The sequence below is a fragment of the Mandrillus leucophaeus genome, unplaced genomic scaffold (genome assembly GCF_000951045.1).
Source record: "Mandrillus leucophaeus isolate KB7577 unplaced genomic scaffold, Mleu.le_1.0 Scaffold587, whole genome shotgun sequence".
Lineage (NCBI taxonomy): Eukaryota > Metazoa > Chordata > Mammalia > Primates > Cercopithecidae > Mandrillus > Mandrillus leucophaeus.
In genome coordinates, this window is record NW_012106330.1 from 969813 (window position 1) to 994399 (window position 24587).

At 43.9% G+C, this 24587-nt stretch overlaps 1 protein-coding gene and 1 pseudogene across 1 annotated transcript; both read right to left on the bottom strand.

Annotated features, from left to right (window-relative positions):
- Positions 1–8639: 8639 nt before the first annotated feature.
- On the bottom strand, positions 8640–9275 carry LOC105553220 (annotated as a pseudogene).
- Positions 9276–11170: 1895 nt separating this feature from the next.
- Positions 11171–13769, bottom strand: NKX2-8 (NK2 homeobox 8). The gene is made up of 2 exons (XM_011999186.1): positions 13389–13769; positions 11171–12620 (listed from the first exon to the last, which is right to left on the bottom strand). Exons 1-2 carry the CDS (start codon positions 13543–13545, stop codon positions 12067–12069), a joined length of 711 nt encoding a protein of 236 aa, XP_011854576.1. The 5' UTR covers positions 13546–13769; the 3' UTR covers positions 11171–12066.
- Between the last annotated feature and the right edge of the window lie 10818 nt (positions 13770–24587).

Consider the following 24587-nt stretch of genomic DNA (forward strand, 5'->3'; position numbering starts at 1 on the left):
GCTTGGGGAGAAAACTGACTACAAATGGCATGTGGGAAGTTTCCAGGGGTGATGTCAGTGTTTCTATCTTAATTGTTGTGGTTGTTACGTGACTGTTTACATTTGCAAAATGCATCAAACCAGTGAATTTTATTATGTGCAAGCTCTACCTCAATGATGACTATATTTTAAAAATGGAAGGGAGAAATTGAAGACTGAGTATAGACAAAATAATTTAAAGAGTTTTGCTAAGGGGATGATAGTTGGCAGAGGAAGGAGGGTCAAGAGAAAATAGTTTTATTTTTAAGATGGGGGAATGGCAGCATGTTTGTATGCTCATAGGAATGAGGCAGTAGAGGAAAAATGATAATAAAGAAGCAAGAGAGCACCATTGCTAGAGTGATATCCTTGGAGTAGCCAGGAGCAGGGACCACTCATCTATGGTAACAGCTGGGAAGACAGAGTGTAATGGAACACTTGCCATGAAAACAGTAATGTGGTGGGAGGAGCCTTGAGCGTTCTCTCTTCTGGTTGCCTCAGTTTTCACAGTGAGGTAGAAACCTGAATGCAAAGATGGGAGAGGAGGCAGTTGAGAAAAATAAAATTGTGTGAAATAGTCAAGAATAATAGTGGGAGAATGAATGGTCTCAAAACAACTAGCATGATGACCTGCCAACATTAAGGACTCATTTGAAGTTGGTGTTCATAACTTTAACATGAGACCAGTCAATATGGTCGTGCGTTTTTCTCCAGCTGCCTGGCTGCAGGTGCAATATGGTACAGCCAATTTGAAAAATAGTTGGGAAGTTTATTTTACAGCTAGATGTTTACTTATTATACATTTCATTCTGGGACCGAAAGAGAAGGAACAATTCCCCATATAGGACATTTCCGTCTTGTGGCAGAGAGGAAAGAGATCGTGGCAGAACCACAAGATGGCTGTTAAAGCTTCTGAATGCAAAGGGTGTCTCACTTCTCACATTTCATTGGCTAAAGCAAAGCCACATGTTCAAGCTTAATAGACATGTTGGAGAGGGACATTGGAGAGTAGCTGAGTGCAGGTACAGAGTAGATGAGAGTTAGATTTAACAAGAGTTAAATTTTGTCACAAGTATAATAAAATGAGGGGGGATGGGGGTTGAAGGTATGTGCAAGGGAGTAATAATGATTTGTTGTAAAACTTAACTTGGGTAAGGTGGGAAGTGACAGCATCAGAGGATTGGGAGATAATGAAAGCTGGAAGGACCAATGGTTTGGAATCAAAAGCCCTAAAGAGATATATACCACTTCAGCCAACAATCCACATTTAGAAATTTATCCTTAAGACATATTGATGCAGATGTTCAACACCTATAAGAATGTTTATTTCAGTGTTTTATATAACAATAAAAATTATATAAAATACAATTATATAAATATTCATCAATTGACAATTGGTTAAAAAATAATTGTGGGCCTAAGACTGGACACAGTGCCTTATGCTTGTAATCCCAGCACTTTGAGAGGGCAAGGCGGGCAAATCACGCGGTCAGGAGTTTGAGACCAGCCTGGTCAATATAGTGAAACACTGTCTCTACTAAAAATACAAAAATTAGCTGGGTATGGTGGCATACGCCTGTAGTCTCAGTTACTCGGAAGGCTGGGGCAGGAGAATCACTTGAACCCGGGAGGCGGAGGTTGTAGTGAACCAAGATGGCACCACTGCACTCCAACCTGGGCAGTAGAGTGAGACTCCATCTCAAAAAAAAAAAAAAAAATTGTGGGCCTAAATTAAAAACAAGTTTTTTGTGGTTGTGTGTTCATCTCTGTCAGGTAATATACCAGGCTATGCTGTGGATTTATCTGGAAGCTAGACTGACAAATTTATCTGCTGTTATTTTGAATTACTGTTGTTTGTCCTTGCATTGTTCTGATACCCATATCATAAGTCCACTGCCTAGAATGATTAAGTAATAAAATAAATGAGAATGCAATTGTATCCTTGCAGTGGTTTTTATCATCCTACATATGAGTCATGATAGAATAATCTCCACAGGAACAGCCCTCAAATTAAGCAGATAAACACAGTGCCTTTCCTCATTCCTAATGACTGTGTTCTGGAGCCATTCGACCTGCCTGTAAAATTGAGTGATGAACACTCTCCCAAATGTCACCAAGAGCCTGTGGCGTAGGCGTTGCTCAAAGTAGTGGGAAAAGACATAGTTCCTGAATTCTTCTGGAGTCTATAGTGTAAAGTATATCGTGCATATAGTATATGCTTTATAGTGTGAAATATCACATTGCCATAGTTCTTCTTCTGGAAGTTTAGAAGATAATTAACATTGCAAGCATGCATAATATTTGGTTATAAATTATATATTTAAGAAATATACAAATGTCATAGAGTGTATTATTTTCCAAAATCTTATCTGTAATGCCCTTTCCTGTCATGTTAATCTCAAGTTTGATCATGTGGCTTTGCTTTAGCCAATGAAATGTGAGAAATGATACATGCCCTTTTCAATCAAAAGCTTTAATAGCCATCTCATGTTTCTGCCATGTTCTCTTTCCTTTCTGCCATAAGACTGAAATGTCCTATATAAATAATTGCTCTTTCTGTTCAGTTCCTAGAATAAAAACGAAATGGAGCAAGGCTGCAGGGACGTGTAACATAAATAAGAAACAAACCTTTGTAGTTAAACCACTGTTGTATTAGGGTTGTATGTTTCTGCAAAACCTAGTCCAGGCTGACTCTGTAATCAAGTAAACAAATTGAATATTATATTGGATATATGTAAAAGACACACATTCTATAGAATGGAATAGGGACTACATTTATTCAGTGTCAAGTATCAGATACTATACATGCATTTAATATGAGTATTAACCATATGTGGTAGATGACATTATCTCTAGATGAAGGTCGAAGACACTGACACTAAAAGTAATTGCACACAATCAGTGTGACAGCCAACATTAAATTTTTTATTTCAGAATCAAGGCTTCATTAATACCCAAGTCCATGCTCTATCCACTCTATCACACTGCCTTTGGAGTGAAACAGTTTTGAATTTGGTGCAGCTTTAGACTGGATAGACCTAAAAGAATTCTTTACTTCTCTTTCAATTCGTTAGGGAAAGCTTTATAGACAAAGTAGAAGTTCTGAAATTGAAGCCACTTGAAGAAAAGAGTCTGGTGACTTATAGAGGTGAACATTTTCTAGCAAAATGTATAGTCTAAAAAAAGTTCCAGGGCAAATGTGTGATGACTGGATGATGAAAGCACAGTAGACTTCCCTGAGATGACCTGAGGGTTCCAAAGTCATCAGCATGTAATGAAACGTGGGAATTGAGGAGGTCTTGGTGAGGACCTCCTGGAAACAGGATGAAGGAAAGTCTTAAACAAGAGCCATGAGGTTATGAGAAAGTATGAGCTGGATAGAGCAGTCATAAATAGCTATGTTCATAAGGTTAAGGGTCAGCAGAATGATTAAGAGAGTTAATTTGAATTTTTTTGGTAGACATTTTGGCTTTCTTTTTAATATGAAATGATGAGCTACTTTCTTTCATTTAATTGACAAATATAGATTGTATATATCCAAGGTGTACAATGTGAAAATTTGATATGGGTACACTGTATACAGATTAACACAGTCAAATTAATTTACATACCCATCACCACCCATGCTGTATCTTAGAACTTGTTTATCTTGTAACTGAAAGTTTGTGGCCTTTTACCAACATTTCTCCATAGTCCCCATCTTTGCCCTTCTACTCTGTTTCTATGAGTTTGAGATGCTTTTAGATTCCACATATAAGTGAGGTCATACAGTATTTGTCTTTCTCTGCCTGGAATATTTTACTTAGCATAATGTTATTCAGTTTCATCCATGTTGTCCCACATGGCAGAATTTCCTTCTTTTGTGGTGAAATAATATTCCATTAAAAATATTACATTTCCTTCATCCATTCACAGGTTGTTTTTGCCACCTCTTAGCTATTATGAATAATGATGCAATGAACATGAAGGTACAGATGTCTTTTCAAGATACTGATTTCATTTCCTTTGGATGTATACCCAGTAGTGTGATTGCTGATCATATAGTAGTTCTATTTTTAATTTTTGAGACACCTTCATACTGTTCTTAATGGCCACAGCAATTCACATTCCCACCAAGAGTGCACTAGGATTCCCTTTTCTTTCCATCCTAGCCTACACTTATTGCTTGACTTTTTGCTAACAGCCATCCTAATAGGCATGAGGTGATATCTCATTGTGGTTTTTGTTTGAATTTCTCTGACAATCATTGATATTGAGCACCTTTCCATATATCTTTTGGCCATCTGTATGTCCTTTTTTTGAGAAATATCTATTCAGGTTTTTTGCCCATTTTTAATTTTTTTTTTAGCTATTAAGATGTGTAAGTTATTTATATATTTGGGATATTAATCCCATATCACATACAGAGTGTGCAAATATTTTCTCCCATCCTGTAGGTTGCCTTCGCACTTTGTTGTTTCCTTCCTTTGCTTTGCAAACAATGAGCTATGATCCCATCTTCACAGAAATTGCTTGCTTGCCGTCTATCAAGTCTGAGTAAGTAAGATCAGAAAATTTACTCATCTGCCTGTGGCTTCACAGCATCATTAATTGCTAAGAAGTTAGAGTTCTAGGTCCTCCTTTGTAGCTGCAGATCAGTTGACTGAGATATCATATGGTGACAATGGTTGGAGAAAGTTAATACTACACAAACTGCAATGGTGCCTTTTCAGAAGGATTGAAGGCAACTAAACATTCTGAAATCAGTTTAGAATGAATCATTCACATATGTTCTAAGGCTTAATTGGCACAAGCTTTAGGTAGTGGTGCTTTCAGAAGTTCATGATTTACCAGAGTTGGTGAGATAGAGCTTCCCTGGAAACCTTATAGCCCTGCCCAAACTCACACGTCCTGCCAAGAGAGAAACAAGTAACCAGTTCCTTCTGTCTATATCCTTATGACCTTCTCCATAGTCTAGCTTTAACCTTGTTAATGGCACAAATGGTTGTGGTTTCCAGTGCATGATTCTTGGTAGAGGAGAACAATCAGAGGCTGCAGAGACAAGGAAGCAAGAATAAAGGGAGAATTGTTCTTTCCACCAAGTCAATATGGTCTCAGTAATTTGTCTTTGGGGTTATAGTTTACAGTGAGACAAATGAGATTTCCTCTCTTACGTTTTAATAGTTTACCTGGGTCTCCTATTCATTACACTACTATTCTACTAATGAGAGAGTGAATGTCATTATGAAAACAGATAGATTTAAGAGCACAGCTTATTTACACATTTCTGTGCTTTCCATATTATCTTACAAAGAAAATACTCATCCTATATGGGTTTGGTAAGTGGGATTATAAATCAGAGTTTTTCTTTCTTATTAAAAGAACCCAACATTTCCAAAATCTGTTTCATACCAACTTATATGTGTGGTATATTCATGCATAGTATATTTATATAATTAAAAAGCAATTGTGGAATTAGGTCCTCCAGTTGCTGCGCATATCTGTGCTATTTGAGAATATATTCATTTTTCTCTTAATCAGCGACAAGCTCAGTGAGGAGAGGGGGGATTCTTGTAGTGTCTCCTGAACATCAAAATTCTGGGAGATCTATTTTATTTTGTTAGTTCTCTCTGCTCCCATGCAGCACAAATTGGTAAATTGACAGGCCTTATTTAAGATAATTGTCCATCCACAAATGAGAAATAAGAAAATCCTCCCCTTTCCCGACATTTTAACTTGAGTTAAATATGAAACATTCTCTCAGTGAATCAGGAGCACAATTGAACACTTGGTCAGACAGATGACTAAATCTACCAGTGTGATGAGGCAGTAAAAACAGTGCCCCAGAAAAGCAGTTCTTTCTTTACTCACCATACCAGGTTTCTTTGTCTTTTCCTGATGATTTGGGTTTCTTACTCTGCATTTCAATTTTGTTGTAAAAATGCATTCTTGCCATTGTACTGATGCTTATCTGATTGCCACTGACCCTGACATGTTATGATGAATTGGGGTTGGCTCTAGTTGAGAATTTATCTACAAAGGGATCATTTAAACCAAAGCTGATAACTTCTTTAGGGTTGCAGGAATAGCTACTTAATACACAATCCTTTAGCAAAGCCAGAGGAGTAAGATATAACAGGAGGAAGATACCTCAGGTGAGAGATTCAAGAACTCTTCATGAATTTTTTTCTGGACACTTTTGTCTCTAATTTGCAAACAGACTCCATTCCCTTCCTAGTGAATTCTGCCAAATAGCCTTTCCAGTCCCTAGGAAAAAAGAGAGAGAGAGAATGCAGTTGGTATTGGGAGTAGAGAAAAGGACAGTCCAATTCAGAGCTTTAAGCTAGGGTAAAGCATTTGAAAACCTGTTGACTCATAAAGGACCACCCAGTCGGAATACAGGAGGAAATAAAGCATGACCAAAATCCCCTCAGAGATTTCTTCCATAACACCCTACTCATAGAAGCTCTGTGAAACTATTGCAGCTTTTGAAATTACATGACCTCAGTAAAGACCTAGAAGTTTTTTATTAGTCCATAGGGCAGGCTATTGAAGAGAAATGATGTCTACCTCTAATATGTGATAATGTTACTTTCCTGGATAAATAATAAAACTCTCCATTGGACGTGGTTGGAAAAAATGAGAATCTCTGTGCTTGAGAATTTGAGGGAGATAAGGAAAAAACCTGGGGTTGAAGCAGAACTCAACTGTTTAATAGCCTAAGCAATTCTTCCTGGTTTTTCTCTAAAGTCAAGTCACCACTCTATGGCTCAGCATCAAAGGAATACTGTTCAATTCTTTGTTGAACTTATAGACTGAGTAACATGAGTAGTGGGTAAAAAGACGAAAGGAAAATACCGTACACCTTTAGTTACGGGGGAAAGGGAGGCGGAGGGAAATAAACAGGTACAGAATTGGAATTCTGAAAGTAATTAAGATGCTATTTAGTAAACCCCCTCCCACAGCACGGCTTGGAAAAATGATGAGTCATGGCTTGGAAAAATGATTAGTGACCTGAAGGGATACAATTTCTCATGCAGATTTTGAATCACAGTCACAGAAATCACCTTGCCCTGGGGTAGGGACAGTACTTTCTCAGCATTCAGAAAACCCTCCTGACTATTGTTCATGCTTACAGATAACCTGCTTAGGCTGGTTAACTGATAACACCCAGCACAGATAAACGTGTTTAACAAAATATTCAGCCATGCTAAGCCCACAACTATTCTGCCTGGGCATTTCATTCATGAGTCAAAAATGTTTTAAAGGTAGTGAAGAGAGAGAGAGAGAGAGAAATTAATGGTGTCAACAAGGCAAGAGAATAATAAACGTCTAAATACCATTGTTAGAAGGGAAAGTATAGGTTAACCTGGGCCCAAATAACTTCCTTCTAACCCATCAGGAGCACATTATTTAAGATACTAAAGTGCTAAATTGGTCAGATAAGAGATGTGCTGAGATGTAAGATCCATTGAACAATGAGGAAAGAAAATTGAAGTGAAAATTGCAATCTCCGCCTGCAAGAAACTTAAGTGAGATGAAGTGAAAATGTTTACAATGGAAGAAGAGAGAGAAAATGTGAAGAGGATGATGTTTAATAATAAAGATAAAACTGGAGACCTGGGGAGGAAAAAGATGACTGGGAAGTGGGTTAGAAAAGCCAAAGCCATCAAGCTCCACAGGGACCTGGGCCCGGGATTGGGGAAGAGCTTAGGAGAGCATATCAGAGTCAGCAGCGACTCTACCGAACACCGAATGGACAACTGGTGTCAAGGCAGCAGCAGCAGGTGTTTTTCTGGAAGAAGAATGGTGGAATGATAGTTAAGGAGAATATTATGAGCTGCAGACAAGAGCTGTGTTTCACTGACAGCTGGACAAGAACGCTCACAAAGACTTAGCAGAACCACAGAAGCTGTGTCCAAAAACTGGAGGTCTGGTAGATAGGGGGAGAGAGAAAGACAGAGAGACGTAGAGATGCTAAAGAACATGTCTTTAGAGATGCATCTGTGAGGAAGGTAACCAGAACTGTCAGCTGGGAGAAATAAAACAAAGAAGGGGAAATAATTCCCACCATGTGGCCAAAGGTGTAAGATCTGGAACTAGACTGCTTGGGTTCAGATCCTCTATGTCACTTACCAGCCGTATGACCTTGGACAAGTTTCTTCTAACCTTTTTGGTCTTTGATTTTCCCACTTGTATAGTGGTAGTAGTAGTATCTGGTGGAGTTGTGGAAACTGAATGAGTTAATATGAGGTAAAGATCTTAGAATATTGCCTGATACACAGAGAACATCTGTACATACTAGCAACTACTGTGATATGTGGCCAGCCTCTGCGAGTGGTCCTGAGCTGTGTAGAGTACTAGTACTTTTAGTACTTTTAAGTGTGTTTTCTCATCCTTTCAGACTATCCATAAGAGAGCTTATAAGGGTTGTGAGAGAGAGAGAGATGTGTGTGTGTGTGTGTGTGTCTCTGTGTGTGTGTATGTGTGTGTGTGTGATTATATATATTATATATATATAATCATTACCTCCAGATTATAATTGTTCTCAAGGGCAGCTTGTAGGGTGACTAAATATGGGTTAAGCTGAGGACAACAACGGTAACATTCCTTGAGGTTTATAACTGCTTTGGGCAAGCCACTTAGCTCCACCCATTGAGCCTCATTTTCTTTCTTTCTTTCCTTCTTTTTTTTCCTGCCTCAGTTTTATTTGTACAAATAGCACAGGAGGACCGCAGCCCCATGCAGACGGCAGCCCGGGAGGAGGGGTGTGTCACACCAGTCCTTCTGTCCTCACGCTGGCAGACAGAGATATCTAAAGCCTTTGTAGGGGCCTGGGCACCTTTGGGAGCCTGAGCTGGAACTGAAGCAGGAGCTGCAGCCTGGATCTTGGTTTGATCCTTTGCCTTGGCCTTTGGCTGGCACAGCTTGAGTGCCTTGGCAATGCGAGCACAGGCATGCTTCCCAAGCTTGGGGTGGGCAATGTAGGCAAGTCATTCAAGCTTGCGGATGACACCCTTTGGGATCTTGGGGTTAACCTCCTTGGGCTCTACGAGGGCCTTGATAGCCTCGGCACATACACTCACAGCCGTGGCATTGTTGGCCTGCATCTTCTTTAGGCCCTTCTTGTTGCGCTTCTTGGCAAAGCGCATGTTCCTCAGGAACTTAGGGTCCATCCCCTTAAGAGATTTGTATCTTTGTGATCGGGGTTTCTTGATACCATTTCTGTGCCATTTTCAGGACTGGTTGTGTGTGGTGTGGTTCCTGGACTTGGCCATGTCTGCACCTTAAGCCGCAGCTCCCCAAGCCGCAGTTTCTTATCTATAAAATGGGGGTATTATGTATACAGTGTAAGGTTTCTGTGAGATCAACTGTGAAAGTACCTTAAAAAATACCTGCAACACAGCAAGTTTCAATAAACGTTTGCTGAGTGTGAATCTGCCTTGTGATGTTGGTGGTGGGTGACAGGTTGAAGTACTTTCATCCAGATGGGAGATCGTAACTGTTCTCACAGTGGCTAGTAGAGAGGCCTTGGGTTCAGCTTTTGTCAGAAATTGTAAGGATTGATCTTTAGACCACAAAGTGGATTGACATTTATCTTTTCCAGCTTATCTCGTGAACAGAAAAAAAAAAAAAAATCCCCCAAAAATCTGACAGCCTAGGTCTCTGAAACGGATTGCTGGTGATCAGAGTGCTATTTAAACTTTCCCCTAAGGTTTTTTCCTCTTCAAAGGAAGGACCTTATCAGCCTAAAGGAAAAGGAGAGAAAGGAAATGGGCCACAGTTTATACCTTATGGCTGCCAGTGCTTCTGTCACAGGAAACTGCTGTCCTCCTCTTGCCCAGCACGCAAGCTGGCTCCTGGGTGGGCATCTTGCTGGGGCTCTGACCACCCCACTGGCAAGCAGCTGAATGTGGCTTCTTGGTTAGACCTCTGCTGACCATTTAGGACCAGGATGAATTTGACTAAAGCTGTGCTCTCCCAAAGAACCTCCTGGAAAGAGGCCTTCTCTACAGTCTAAATCCCTTTGTCCTGCGGGCCTCCTGAGTAATAGGCCTTCTCCACTGCACACTCCAAGACCTACTTTCTCTGGAGCTCTAGGAAAAGTCAAGGAATTGGACAGGTAGTGATTTTTCAGTTTCTCCCTAAGAATATTCTGGTGGTCTTTGTCACCACCAATAGTAGAAAACAAGCTACCAATGTTTACCCCACTTCTTGGAGAAAATACCACTATGCAGGAAGAGCATGGAAGATCCCAGCACCTAGCCAGCTGACCAGAGGCCAGTCCCAACACCAGCCTTCTTCATAAATCATTACCTCCTTTTCTTTCACATCTGCTGTGCTGGAGCTAACTGGGAAGCCCCCTGGCAGGTCCTAATATCTGTCTTACAATGTTCAGGCTCCCTCCCCAACAATCATTTATTAGAAAGGGGTTTTATGATACAAATTTGATAATCTCCCATGCACACTGGCACTGTTCTAATTGAAGTTGTAAGCCCATAAAATTCAAGCCCTTTGTCTTCCTGAAGGCCACAAGGTTTAAAAAGATACTATTGTCCTGGCTAACACCCACTACATTGTCACCAGGGACTGATTAAACAGAGTCCTGAATCCAAACAGTGCGGATTTTGTCTAGGTCCTTTTCAGGCCTGACAATGCCCTTTTCAGTTCCCAAGACAAAAAGAGGTTTAAGGATCGAGATTCTTCTAAGATAACCGCATCCATATGGAAGGCAAGGTGGCCGGCAGCTGAGCCCCAAACACCCCACTCCCTTCCCCCTCTTTCCTCCTCTCTTTCTCCACCCCCCAAAATCCCAGGTGATAACACTGCCTCAGCCACCCTTCATCCTCCCCTTCTTCTTCCTTGGACAAGAAAGCTAGAGCCCCTAACAGGCCCATGCCTCCTCCTTACAGACTTCTTAAGGGCCCTTGGCTCCCTTCCCCGCACTTGATGCCCCAACTGCTCTCCTCTGGCGCATCTCCCAGCAGTGAGTGCCTGGGAGCGAGGTCATTGCTTCTGTGAGAAAGTGACTGCTTGCACAGGAGGCCCTAGGGGGGCAGTTACAAACCCACGGGGTGCTAGTGTGCACTGGCGGGGGTGAAGGGGGGTGAAGTGAGGCCGACCAGCAGATCCTGGTCTGCGCCATGAGGAGACAGGAAATCACAGCTACATGAGGCACTTGCAGGCTTAACTAGGGGTTACAAGTTCCCCGGTGCTCTTCAGGTCCCCAGGCACTTTTCAAAGGGTCCTGGAGCACTTGGCCCCTGCACTCTGGAAACAGCTTGCGGCCAGGCCTGGGCTGTTCCGGTGCAGCGCGCCCGGCGTCTGGCCTAGCCGGTTCATCTCTGGAGAAACTCCTTTTGCCCTGTCGTGGTCCGCAGGGTTGACTTTTCGGTATTTGAAACACCAGCAGCTCTGGGAGCCCAGCGGAGCCTCGGAGTCACTCTGGGGCCAGAGACGCCAGAGACGCCTCCCGCTGACAAGAATCCCAAAGTTGCCTCAGCTTCCTCCTCTCCTTTTTCTTCCCGCGCCCAACCCTGACACCACCACCCCTCCATCCCCCAAGTATCTTCCTTAAAGCCGTGTGGGGACTGCAATCCGCGCTTCGATCCAACTGGGACTGGGCCCCACTTAGCCAGTCAAGGGGCGAGCGAGTGATGCGAACACTGGTCTGGAGGGCACGGCTCCCGCCTACGTTCCCGGCAGGCGCGCAGGGGACCCAACCCTACGCATTTTATTCTCTAACTACGAGGAAAAATACTCTATTTTTTAAAAAATAACTTGCTTCCCATACAAATCGCTATTTAAAATATACAAATAAGGCCCAAGCATAAAATCTAACTCTGGGGCTGGCGGTGGAGGGAAGGTGAGGGAGGGGGCTCTGGCACACGTCCCCCGTGTGTGCTTGCGCGATGGCTGGTGAGGGCGCGCCAGGGGACCCTGGCGCCCAAGGAGATGGGGCTGCCGAGAGGCGGCCAGACAGAGTTCCAGGTGTTCGGCTCTGGCCCTGCTCCAACCGCAGAGCGCGCTCCAAAGTCCAGGGTAGCCCCAGGTGTCCCCCCAGCGGCCTCACCAGTTCCAGGAGACCAGGGCGGGGGGCGCTAAGTGCTGGTAGGCTGGAAAGAGGCCAAGCGCCGAACCGGGACCGAAGGCAGGGTAGCCCGGCAGAGGGCAGGCGGCGGCTGGAGGAGCGCCGCACTTGTCCTGGGCCGCGGCAGTGCCAGCCTCGCCGCCGCCGCACGGCTGCCCGTCGCGAACAAGCACCGGCACCACCACGCGACGCAGCAGGCCTGGCGCAGCGTGCAGCTCGGCGGATGCTGCCAGGTCGGGCGACTCCGCGGCCCCCGGCGCGCGCGCGCGCTTCAGCTTGTAGCGATGGTTCTGGAACCAGATCTTGACCTGCGTGGGCGTGAGGCGCAGCACACTAGCCAGCTGCTCGCGCTCGGGCGCAGACAGGTACCGCTGCTGCCGGAAGCGCCGCTCCAACTCCAGCGTCTGCGCCTTGGAGAATAGCACCCGCCGCTTCTTCCTTTTCTCGGCGTCCGAGCCCGGAGACGCGGGCATAACGGACGGCCGCTGCGACGAGTCTGGCGGGCTGGTCTCCAGGCTGCTCTCGTCCGAGGCTAGGGACGGCAAAGGAGACACGGGTGGGTGAGATGCCGGACCCTCCGAGGGCCTGCTGCCCTTCTGGCGAGAGCGTGGAGGCACCGGCTGGAGGGCACGCCCACTAGCACGAGACTTTCGGGATGAGGCCGTTTCCTGAGTCCACAGCTGGACATCCACCTCTCCGAATGCGGTGACCTCATTCATACCACAGCAGTCATCAGCCGGCCTGAGATCGTGCCCCGAAGAAACCCACCCCGGGGCCCTCCCTCTTAACACGTCCGCACCGGTAGTTGCGCTGGCCGACCTGTTTATCACAAGCTGGGTCACCAGCGCGGGCCTCCTCCAGGTCGACTGCACTGCAGTGTGCCGAGGTTTGCGGAGCCCTGAGTGGGAAGGGGGTGGGGGTAAACTCGCCAACACTGGCAATCCCAGACGGAGGCCTGGAGATCGTGGCCGTGTTTTCAGGCATGGGAGCGGGGGCGGGGCGGGGGGCGGCAGGGGACGGCGTGTTTTAAATATTCAATTATTCCGACCCCTAGAAATCGCCAGACACAGAAACCCCAAATCTCGGGGCACTAGTGCCAGGCAGGGATCTGCTCTTAGGATGTGCCGACTGGGACGAATGCGTTAGGGGTTCGAGGATAGGGCTTCCGTTTCCAAGACTGAGGAAATTCAGACCCTGGGCTGGGATTTCGGCTTTCCGGCCCCGCGTGGGCCGGGCCCTTAATTCTGCTGCCCCACGCCTCCTACCTCCCACCCCGCACCGCCGTCCACCACGCACTCACAGGGGTAGTGGCCGCGCTCCGAATCCAACCAGGCCGCGCAGGGGTCGGGCTGCGGGGCGCGTGGTTCTGGCTCCCGCCTCGGCAGGTGTTGCGCGTCCTGCTCGGGTAAATCTAGAAGGCTGCGCACGGTGAAGCTCAGGCGTCCAGAGGTGGCCATGGCCGAGGAGGGGAAGGAGGCGGGGGCAGGGCAGGCTGGGAACCGAGGGGCGGCAGGGACGCCGCTCCTACGGATGGGCGTGGGAGGCGCTCGCCATGCGCTGGCAGCGGAATATTAGCGCATTTACAGCGGAATCTCTGTTTATATAAACAGCTCTTCCCACCCGGGCCGCTTTGAAAGCCGAGGTCCGGGTCTCCAGGGTGTTAAGTACCTGAATGAGCACTGGACCAGAGCCGGGGCGAGCCCGGAAGGTGCCACCTCCGCCCCCGTCCCACCCCGCACCCCGCCCCTCGGCGCCCAGTTACCTCCCAGAGGCTGCAGGAAGCAGCCTTCGGCATTAGCGATTCTGTCTGATTAGCCCAAAATGGGAACAGATAATGGGGATTGTTACCAGTGAATAACATCTTGGGTGGCGAGCGGTGGCCACCACCCGCCTGACCCAGCCCCGGCTTCCTCCTCCTCCTCCTGGGCTGACTTGAGGCCAGGCCCCGCGGGAGTGCCGGGAAGGGTGGAGGCGACAGGGGTGGGTTTATGAGCACCCAGGAATTTATTCCCTGTTTGCTTTATTCTTTGAGCTTGTTTGCTGGAGTGGTAGTTTCCCGCAATTATCCAGAAAGTGATTTACAAAGCGGCGTTAAACTCTGGCGCGCTCCCTTTCTCTTTTTGGTTGGGCCCCTCTAAGATTCAGGATGACAAGTTTCAGGAGGGCGCAGAGATTAGCCTGGTTGGCCCAGGGGTTTTTACGGCCGCTGGGAGCCTCCTGTCACCCCATGCATCCCCCCAACAGCCTCAGAGGTGCTGGGGAAGGGCTGGGATAACATTCGGAGCCCCAGCACCGCGTCTCCACAGGCGGGCAAAACAGAGGAGGCATGCAGCCAAGCTACTTAGGTCTACAGTGCCGGTTTCTTTGGCCCAGCTTCGCCCGGCCGCTGCCGATCGCGGAGCTCGGAGGCCGAGCTCCACAAATTTGGGTCCAGGCCCGGTCTAGAGCCCCCGGGCGGGGGTGCTTCTCAGGTCGTCCTATGAGGGCTTTGAGGCCTGCTTGGAGTCGCCAGATGATCTGGCGCCGCCGGTGTGCCTTGGCCCCATAGCCTCAACGTCAGTCTCAGTGCCTGGGTTTTGGGCTTTGGGCTTTGGGCTTTGCCCAGGAGCCTGCCCATGGCCTGCGCTCCGCGCTCGCAGCGTGGCAGACCCTGACGAGACTGCCCGCCCTGGTCCGGGAATGGACCGATAGGGAGAATTAGGACAGGGCCTACCCGTCAGAAAATACCACCGGCCATGGGTTTCTCTGGGATCTTCTAGTTTCCACAGCTCCACCCTAGAAAATGATCAATGTAGGAGGCGCAGGGAACCGGCCAGCGTGGATACATTTTGTTGGCCCATGGCCTATCTCTGACTGCGCTTCAGTCTACAGCTCAGGAATGCCCTCTCAGAGGCCTCCCCTGCTGAAGTTAATAGTTTGGATATTTAATTGCTAAATTGTAGCAAGGGCTCTGTACTTGGGTGGCTGCACCATAAGTCCTGACTCCTCCCGGGCTGAACTCGAACCTGGCTTGGATACGGCGGCCGCGCCCCTGCCAAGCCCCGCGCACCCTCCCCAGCAGCCTCCCTATCAAGCGTGCCGGAGGTGCCCGGAGCTGCACCGCGCGCTGGGTGGTCGGGCGGAGGCAACCCCAATACAGGCCAACTGCTAGGCCGCGGACAAAGGGGAAATGGAGCTCGACGCCCCAGACCTGTTGGAAGCATTTGTTCCAGTCAAGATTTTGCATTTGTTCAGTCCGGAATAATACGTGATTGACGTCTGCTCACAATGCGCTTTAGCGCGCCGGGATAAATCGGAGCTTGTCCGGTGTTGTCATGGTTTTCAATGGGGTTCAATGGGATTGGGAGCACGATCGACTCTGCTGGCCGTCTTTCCGCGGCCCCGGCAATAGATTTATTAGTTATATCTTTTTAAATAAGATTAAACTGAAATGACTTGGCTGTCCTCTCTGCAGACGGGGCCGGGGCGGGAGCCTGGAGTGGGCAGGGGGCAGTGGAGTCCGGAAACCCGCCGCGCACCGCTCATCAGCTTCTGAGCCCTCGGCGTCTGGAGAGTGGGCAGGTCGCAGACTGGCTCCAGGCCTCACGGACTTATCTCTGGCCAGGGCCCGAGGCCTGGCAATCTCTGCCAGCCCAACCCTCTAGTGAGAAGCTGAGGCACCGACAAAGACAGTCCTGGGGAAGCAAGCGTTATGACTGATTCCCAAATTCGGTGTTGAACTATGATACTGTGTAAAGTAGAAGGAGCTCTGGCCTGGAAATCGGTTTGCATCCTTGCTCTGCCCCTACCTATCTCTAACCACCTCATTTCTCTAAGCTTCCTTCCTTCCTTTTTTTTTTTTTTTTTAAATTCATCTGATGCAGAAGAGAATAGGAGAATATATTTGGTAATTTCTAAGGACCCTACTAGTTTTATGATTCCGTATCTCAGGAATTTTTCTATACATATCTTCATTGTAGCATTTACCAGCCGGACATTTAGACTCCCTCCTCCCTGAGGGTCTTGAATTCTTAGCCCCAGGACTGACTCCTTCTCCAGGATGTTCTAGGAGAGGAGGTGTCATCTTTCCAGTTTCCCAAGGATCCTCCACAGGAGTAGGGTGGGGTAGATAACAATTTAGGGAAAAGGACCAAGTCAGGAGAAGCAAAAGAAGAGTCTTTCCTTGAATGACTGACCTCTCTTAGCCTTTTAATCTATTTAACATCCTAAGCCCACACTGACATGTAGAAATAAGTAAATGGTGCTCTTCAGCTCTTAAGAGCTCTTCAGCATCAAATATTTGCTTTTACTCTTAGTGTTTGGCTCCCAAAGCAGAGATACATCCCCCCATCTAGCGCTTGTGCTCTGGGGAGGACTTTGCTCTGGGATTCGCTCCAAATATTACTTCTAGCTTCATGTTCACTGTCTTGGGAAACAGTGTTCCGGGGCCTTGGTCTGCATTTTAGATGTCCCAGGGAAACCCTGTAGCTCCTGGTTCTAGAAAGGGCTGCAGCTTACCTGTTTCATCTTGGATTCCCTCCTCTGCCCTAAGTGCCTCTGCCATAGGCCAACCTTCCTCTCAACTCTGCTCCCCGGATTTAGCCGAATTATCTCTGAGAGCTAGAACCGGGGGAGTCCAAGAAATTGTTCCATATAAACTGTGCCTTCTGAAGAAATGCAGGAAAGCCAGAATTAGAGAAAGGTACTTTCTATATTGCCTTTTCACATCAGATAAATTCACAGACATGGGAGGGGAAAATTACTTCGATACTGGGCCAATAGGAAAAGACAGTCAAGCTAATCTTAAGTTTTTTACACATTGGAGATATATACGAATTGCCTCCAATTCCCAAGAGATTCTTAGAATCACAAGTAAGCATTTAACTGGACATTATTTCCAGATTTTCATATATTATTTGGTATTCTGGACACTTGAACTTATTTGCAACTTAACATAGCATGTGAATATTATTATTTAATTAGATAAGTATTTGTTTTCTTGTAATTGGATATAATATATCTCAATTCCAGTAAGAGTTTTTAATCTTTAGGCAGCTGTAATATATGAGTATATTTAAGCGGTCCACAATTATGATCCTTTCAGAAGTATTGTCCAGAGATGATTATCACTACTGCATGCTTAAGATTTTAAGACTAGAAAATTCTGAAATAAAACTAAAGCATCTTGATTTTGAAAAAATGATTGTGTCTATATCTTGCATTCCGTTTTTAAATCCTTCCATTTTGGTTAAGTGTTTCACAAAATCCTGCAAATCTATACAGTATTGAAGAGAGGCAACACTACAAATTCCCCTTGATAGATGGAGGGCCCTCAACTGCCAGGACATTTTTCTTTGCCTCATAGCAACTGCTCTCCCCTCTTTATCACTATTCTGGTTAAGATAGCAAAAGGAGAATAAAAATGGGGTTCTGACACTTCCAAGAAGTGGATGATCTTGATTGGTCATAGGATGTAAGGAAAAGGCATCATTTAAAATCAGGTCTCTTTGCCTTTCTTTCTGAAAACTAGTTGCCATGAGCACGTAAACATTCCCTTCTAATGGCTAATAATCAATTGCTTGACAGCAGTCCAGTGTTCAGACTGGGAATTTAGTCCATTTCTGAAATGGCTTTAGATTTTATTGTTTAATGCCAAATGACAAGATTTGAATGATCCTACCTTCAGTCTCTTAAAATAATGACTTTACATTGACTTTGTTATTGTTCTTGATCTCTAGAGGGAAAGTTTATCTTTCCTAATATGTTTATCTAGTTGTTTAACTATGTACATGAAAAAATATATAGAGGGTAAAATGGTTCAATTAATTGAAAAACAAACTTATTTTATTAAATATCCATACTTTCCATTCACTAAAAAGCCAACAAATAACTTTTTGATTTTTAGTTTATTAAATATTCTGGTCTTCTTTATGGCTTACAATGGTATAATAAGGATAGCTGTGTTGGCATGATATAGCAGAATAAAAATAGTAACACACCTTGGAGGAGGGGTGTCAGATCTTATTTGTCCGGAGCTGAACCTCTTATTTTTGCCTAAGCTTTTTTTTTTTTAAGGTACCGTGTTATACTCCTTTGCTCCTGTCTCTTATACACATCTTTTTTTTTTTTAAGGTACCGTGTTATACTCCTTTGCTCAACTGATATAGATGTTGTTTCTATAACACAGAATTCTTATGGATGTTTACATAATAAAGTTCCAGGCCCTAAGTCACATTTAATGCTACATGCAGACGCTGACAGGGTAGATTGACCCCAGGAACATATTCAGTGATCTCAGTCCCAGTATCTCACATAGGCCTACCCATAGTGCGTGCTTATAACCAACCATCAACACTTCAGTTCAAACCAGTTATTATTTTTTAAATTGCCCAAGAATTATAATGGGGTCTTTAAAAATATACCTTTACTTTGTTGTATCATCTCTGGAATTTGTAGATCATCTCTGGAATTCTAAAAGGATCCCATTATTAAAGTGAGGTATTATTTCTGCCTTACTTGACAGACATTTAAACAAAACACTAAACCAATCATTCTGGAGAAGTATTTGTTAATATTCCGTGAAGACAGGGATTCCAGTTTTTCAAAGGGCCAAAGCATCAGATGTTCAGTTCTCTTATTGATGTTGAAGATAGTAGTAATAAAAATATCACTTCATATTTTACACATTTGAGAATGTTTACAATGTATACTCACACTTACCTCAGTCTCAGTCACAAGAGATTATCTGGAAGATGGAAAACTTAAAGAGAGACTTGAAGGCAAGACAGACTGAGATATCCCTAGAATTGAAGAAATCAGTGGGGAGGATGAAGAGGACTAAAGAAGAGCTAGAGAGTCCATTGTAATAGAAGGTATTAGAAAAGAATGATTTAAAAGTGAAAGAGAAAGACAGCATGTGCTAGCTTAGAAGCTACAGGTTCAATTTGATCTCATCAACTCAAAGAGGATGAAAGCATGGATGGAAAAGTTCCAGTTGATAGTGGCTTTTACATTCTTTCCCAAAGTCTTTATAGTTCTAAAAATTATGACAGTAGATAGGCATTAGTTTTTAAAAACACTTCAAATTTTTCTAGATCCTATTTAGTTTAGTCTTAAATTTTCCTTTGGAAAAATCTTTTCCCCTCTTCCAAGACGTGGCACAAATGCACAACAGGAGCAAGAAATAACTACTTGCAGGAATTTCCCCACAAAAAAGTAAAAGAACTATATATGTTTACTGAAGCCTCTGGAAATCCCTTAACCAGCAAAGGTGGCTGTCTTTGTATTCTTGATTAAATGGGTATTTGCACTGAAGTCACATACCACACAAAGGAAACAAAACAAAATAAAAATGTCCTCCGTGTTCTGTTTTTCAATCATTTGTGTGAAGGAGGTTCCTGGCCTTTATCACTGTCAGTGAAAAGTTCTTCATTGGCAGGAGACATTCCACTCACCCTGCTTCTTGTGCACAGGGAGCTTACCATGGAAACTACTTCTGGAGCCATCAGACAAATATATAAATGACAAAGCTCCACGCTGGGCATTCTAGGTTTAGCGACAGGGTACGAAGAAGGGCGTTTAGAATTTCTTGAGAAATTTACTGTTCTATTTGTCTTGGTCTGAATCTTAAAACCCATAAATTGAACTTGTTCAAGTTAGGAAACAACTAAGAAATGACTTTATCTAAGGAAATTATCTCTGACACAAAAACATATATGTCATGTTTAACACAGCTTTAGTAAAACTATACTTTAGGTAGATTTTTTTAAATGATAGCTTCAGTATCCCCAAGATAAGAAATTCATCCTTAATATATGTTTGTATTTTTTAATCGGGTATGGCCTTTAATGGAGACAAAAAAAAAAAAAAGAAAGCCCCATAATTTTTTCTTTGCTGACCACATTTCTTTTGTCAACAAGCTCCATCCTAGAGCTTCCTTGGCTTATTCTTAAAATGTAACATTTTGCTTTGTAACACAAACCTGAGGAAACAAGAGAGCACTTCAGAAAACTTGCATTGTATTTTTTGGATTCCATGTTTTGTCAAGCTCTCATTTAATTTATAACCAACCCCAGGTTACTGCCCCATGGTTTCCAGCTAGTCTGTTTCCAGCTTTCCTCTGTCCATGGTTCACATGAACTCACCGTGAAGACCATCTGTGCTTGACACATCCACCCATGAGCAGCGTGTTTCCAGTGCTCATTTTCATTAGCAGCTCCTCACGTCAAGTCAGTTTACATAAACTCGACTGATATATTCCTGGATGGCTATGCCATCAGGATGTGCACATTTTTATACATAATGAAAACTGAGGTTTTTTTTTTCTTGGGCACTGGAAGTATGGATATGTTCCGTTAGTTTGTAGTATGAGAAAGAAATAGATGGTCACAGATTCTATTGTAGTTGCTTCTTTGGGTTTGGCTACTTTAAAACCAAAACAAAACCTTCCTTTTTAAAATTTTTCTTACACAAAATGACTGGGCTATAAGGCAAATTTAGAAGGGGAAAATCCAAGGTATAAATATGTACCTAAAGTTAGACATCCTATTTCTTATGTATTGTTAAAATGATTTTATAATGATGAATTTTGTGAAAGCTCAGATGCCAGGATGCAGGGGTTATCCAAGATTATTAGCAGGTCATCCCTGGTGAATTTAGCCTTCCAGTTTTTTTCTGTAATAAAAAATAAATAAAAACTACTCAAGTTCCATGGATTGTTTTAGTCATCTCTTTTATAGGACCATTAGAAAAAGTACATGAATATCTCTTTATATGAATTACAGTGTTTTTCTGTTATTGAAATTTTCTATTATTCAAATCCTAAGGAAGTCAGGGTGAGATCCTGATTCTCCCAGCAGCTGATTGATCACAACAGCATCCCTAGCATGGGGGTGGGGATGAGGGGAGAAACCTGCAAGGGTCTCTAACTGAATCGAGGTAGTTTGCACTGAAAGGAGGTGGGTGGGACTGGGTGAAGGGAAGGAGTAAGGGAGGAGAAAGCGAGAGAATGAGTGCTTGTCTCAGGTTAGGGATCCCCCATCTCCAGCCAGCCAGGACTTTTACCAGCTGGAGGATGGTAAAGGGAAGGCAAGTGGCAGGGAGTCCGTTTTATCACCTCTGGAGTACCACACCACCCAGTGTAGAGGAGAAAGGGCTTGGTGGTTTGTTCAGATGTCAATTAAGGGACCTGACGGCCTGTACATTTTAAAAGTCCATGTAGGGAACAAAGTCTGATATGTAGGGATCCTGTTGTGATTTGTTTTTTTGTTTGTTTTGTTTTTTGTTTTTTAGCATCTCAGTGACTAGCAGTGTGGCTTCATCTGGTTTAAGTTGTATTTGTTTCCAAACAGCTTAGTCTGTTACAATGCAAATTGGGCAGCACAGAAACCCTTTGCAAATCGAATTTTTTTAAAAGTTAACTTACCCCAGCAATGAACACAGATTGAAAATCAGTTAAAAGCCAGTGAGAACAAATGTGTCTTAAATCGAGGATGGAACAAAGGGAAGGTGGGGGCACATCCCTTAATGTCAATAGGCAGAAAGCTGCACGTGCACAATGGGCATGGAAGCGACCACCCAAGGTGATTCTTGTCAGTTCTGGAGACCGACAGAGACCTGGAGCCTGGGGGCCAGCCAGCCACCCAGAGTTCTGCTCAGAAGACAGCCGAGGTGGTGGGGAATGGTCATATTCTTGTTCCAAGCTATGCTGTATCCACAGTCAGTTTTCTTCTTCCAAGTATGAGCAAAATGTCAGGAGGTCTGCACTCTGGCCGCTGTGGCCAGCGATCACACTCTTGGTGGATCTGGAAGGCTGTTCATGGGAGTGACTAATCACTAACTAGAGTCATGGAATTACGCAAAATGTACAACCCCCTCCACCCCCCACACAAGACTGCCCACACACCTCGCTTTATTGTCAGTAGCATGCAGGTCTCTCACGGGGCAGAATTTTGAGAAAATTACAATCCACAAATATATGGTAAGTGACTCATGAGCACCAGGCACTAAGCTAGTACTGAGGCTGATCTAGTCAAGTATAGTTCATAGTCCATAACAAGCAACCTGATTTTTCTTTTCAACAAGCACCAGATTTGGGGATCAAATAGACAGAACCAGATCTGGGTTTGTCGTCTGGCTCTCCCAGTAGTACCTAAATGACCTTGATCAAGTTTTGTAATTTCTTCAAGCCACAGTTTCCACATGTCTAAATGGAAATAAAAATTCATACAGAGATTGTGAGGATTAATGAGATATTTGTTTTGGGAGCTTGGGATGCTTGCTTGCCCACAGTTAGTAGGTACTCATATGTGGCAATTGTTGTAGTAATAATGTGTCTTGGGAGAAGTGAGATGCTTATGGAGCAGCTGAGTTTTACCCCATATAACCAACTTGGAGCTGACCTATAATAACTTTAGGATTATCAGTGACAGAGCTGTAGAGAACTTTATCTGGTTCAACCTCTTCCTTTCACAGAAGAAATGGAGCCTCAGAGGGAGGTTGGGTGACTTGCCCAGAATCTCACAGAGCCTGACTTGGAGCCCAGATTTTCCTAATCTAGGGTTCTTTTTGCTTCAGCATACCCTGCACCATGAGTCCCCGAATAACCTTTCTTCTCCTAACTGAGTAAGGGGAAAGCTGCCTATAGAAAAGGTGTCTTTAAACTCGGCAGCATTACTCAGACACTCCAGTTTCAGATTTTGGCCTCAGGCCTACTTTGCTCTCCTGGCTCTCAAATCTCTGCTGGCAATGCAAAGGCTCTTATCTCACTTTAATGGAAGAATAGAGGCTCCCAAGCCCTAATGTTTTCATTCCTGGGTGGCTCTGTTGCTGCTTCAGGTTTTCTTCCCCTGGAGTCTCTGTGCTTCAGGATTCATTCTTTCTAACATGTGAGTTCCTGAAGTAGCATTTGAATCCTCTCAATTCAGCCAGAGCATCTTGGAGTAAAAGTTCTCTCTCTTTAGCACATGTGAAACACCACATAAGAACAGAATCAGACGAATTGGAAACAAATGCACTTGCCTGGAAAGGACCAGAAACAGGCAAATGTTGACTGCTTAGAAAAGCAAAGGAAAATGCGTTGAGTTTTTGTTTGTTTGTTTGTTTGTTTGTTTGAAGGTACAATTCTTCACTTACTGAGGAAAATAGAGAAAAGGGAAAAGAGAATGGCAAGTTAAAGGAAAGCTGTGTCACATCAGGGCCCTGGATTTACCTGGAAGACGATGTGAATGTGGTGGGTGGGGGACAGGCTCCTGCATTCCTCATCTGTGCCAGCCCTACAGTGGCTGGAGGGTCCCCATTCTGCAGGGAGAAGCCAGCTGGCTCCCAGTCTATCCTCAAAATCAAGGTCATATTATTTTGTTTTCCAAGTTCCTTTAGCTCTTATAGTCAAAATCATCTGATTTTCCTCTTAATTGCCTTCTGAGCATTTTGAATGTGTTAATTCCATCTTCCTAATTAGACTGTAAGCCTCTCCAGGATAGGCACTGTGTGCTCTGTATTTCTTCTGTATTCTCGAAAGAAAAACTTGATTTTTGGGGGGTTAGCACAGAATACATTGCAAAATATGTGACAAATGGGCTTTTTGAGTGTAAAAATGCCTCCTTAGAAGGGACGTGTTTCTTCTTTGCCGTATTGCAGCTAATCAGATAAAGATATGGACCAGGATTAACTTCCCACCCAAGTGGAGTGGTATTAAAGCATTTCCTGCCAGAGGTATTGTGGAGTGCCATGGGCAAGGGGTGTGTTGAAAGAGTTCACCCTTTATTTGAAAGAAATGGTAGTCCTTCTGGTCTCAGAGCAAGTTAAAAGGGATTTTGCTGTTTATTTTCCAAATTTCTTTTCCCTTGGTCTGTATAAGACACAATAGATGATAACAGCTGATTGAGAATAGTTAGTCTAGTGTATAAATATGTAAACATGGGTAAGTATGTATTTAGACAATTTAAAAGTGTGTCTCATTTACCCAATTATAAACAGCTGTCTGAGAGCAATTACGATTTATCATGTAAATGCTTATTTGCATAATTCAAAATATGAATATTATTTGCTTGATAAAGACTGTAAATAAAAGGCAACCCAAACTTTCTCATGCTTAGAGTTTTATGCTAAGTTTTTGCCATACAGAGAAAAAGAGCATTTTGTTGAAAACAGAATTTAATTTTGATAATTCTAGCAGGTCCAAATAATCACTAATTTAATAAGAAAAGGGCAAAACTTTTAAAGGTGGTTGACTGAGAAATAATAAAAGAGGTGATACTACTCTGCTGCTTTTACTCCTGAAAATTTTCTGTGTAAAGCAGTTCTGCTGATGAATTGTTTTACAACTGTTTTCACTGAATGCGAGTGTTTAATGAGGAATTCTTTTGCATATTCTATGTACTACCATTTGATATACACATAATTCTTCAATAATATATCATTATTTTTAATTGTATAATTACCAAATGAGTATGCTTCCAAGTGTACTAAGGAACAACTCTCCTTAATATATAGCTATTCTACATTTATGAAAGCAAGTTAT

Bases quoted from the DNA above. Each gene is read 5' to 3' on its own strand.
- NKX2-8 (XM_011999186.1), bottom strand. From the start codon at position 13,545: ATGGCCACCTCTGGACGCCTGAGCTTCACCGTGCGCAGCCTTCTAGAT. The intron at 12,621-13,388 runs GTGAGTGCGTGG...TGCCGTCCCTAG, and splicing joins GGAGCGCGGCCACTACCCCT to CCTCGGACGAGAGCAGCCTG.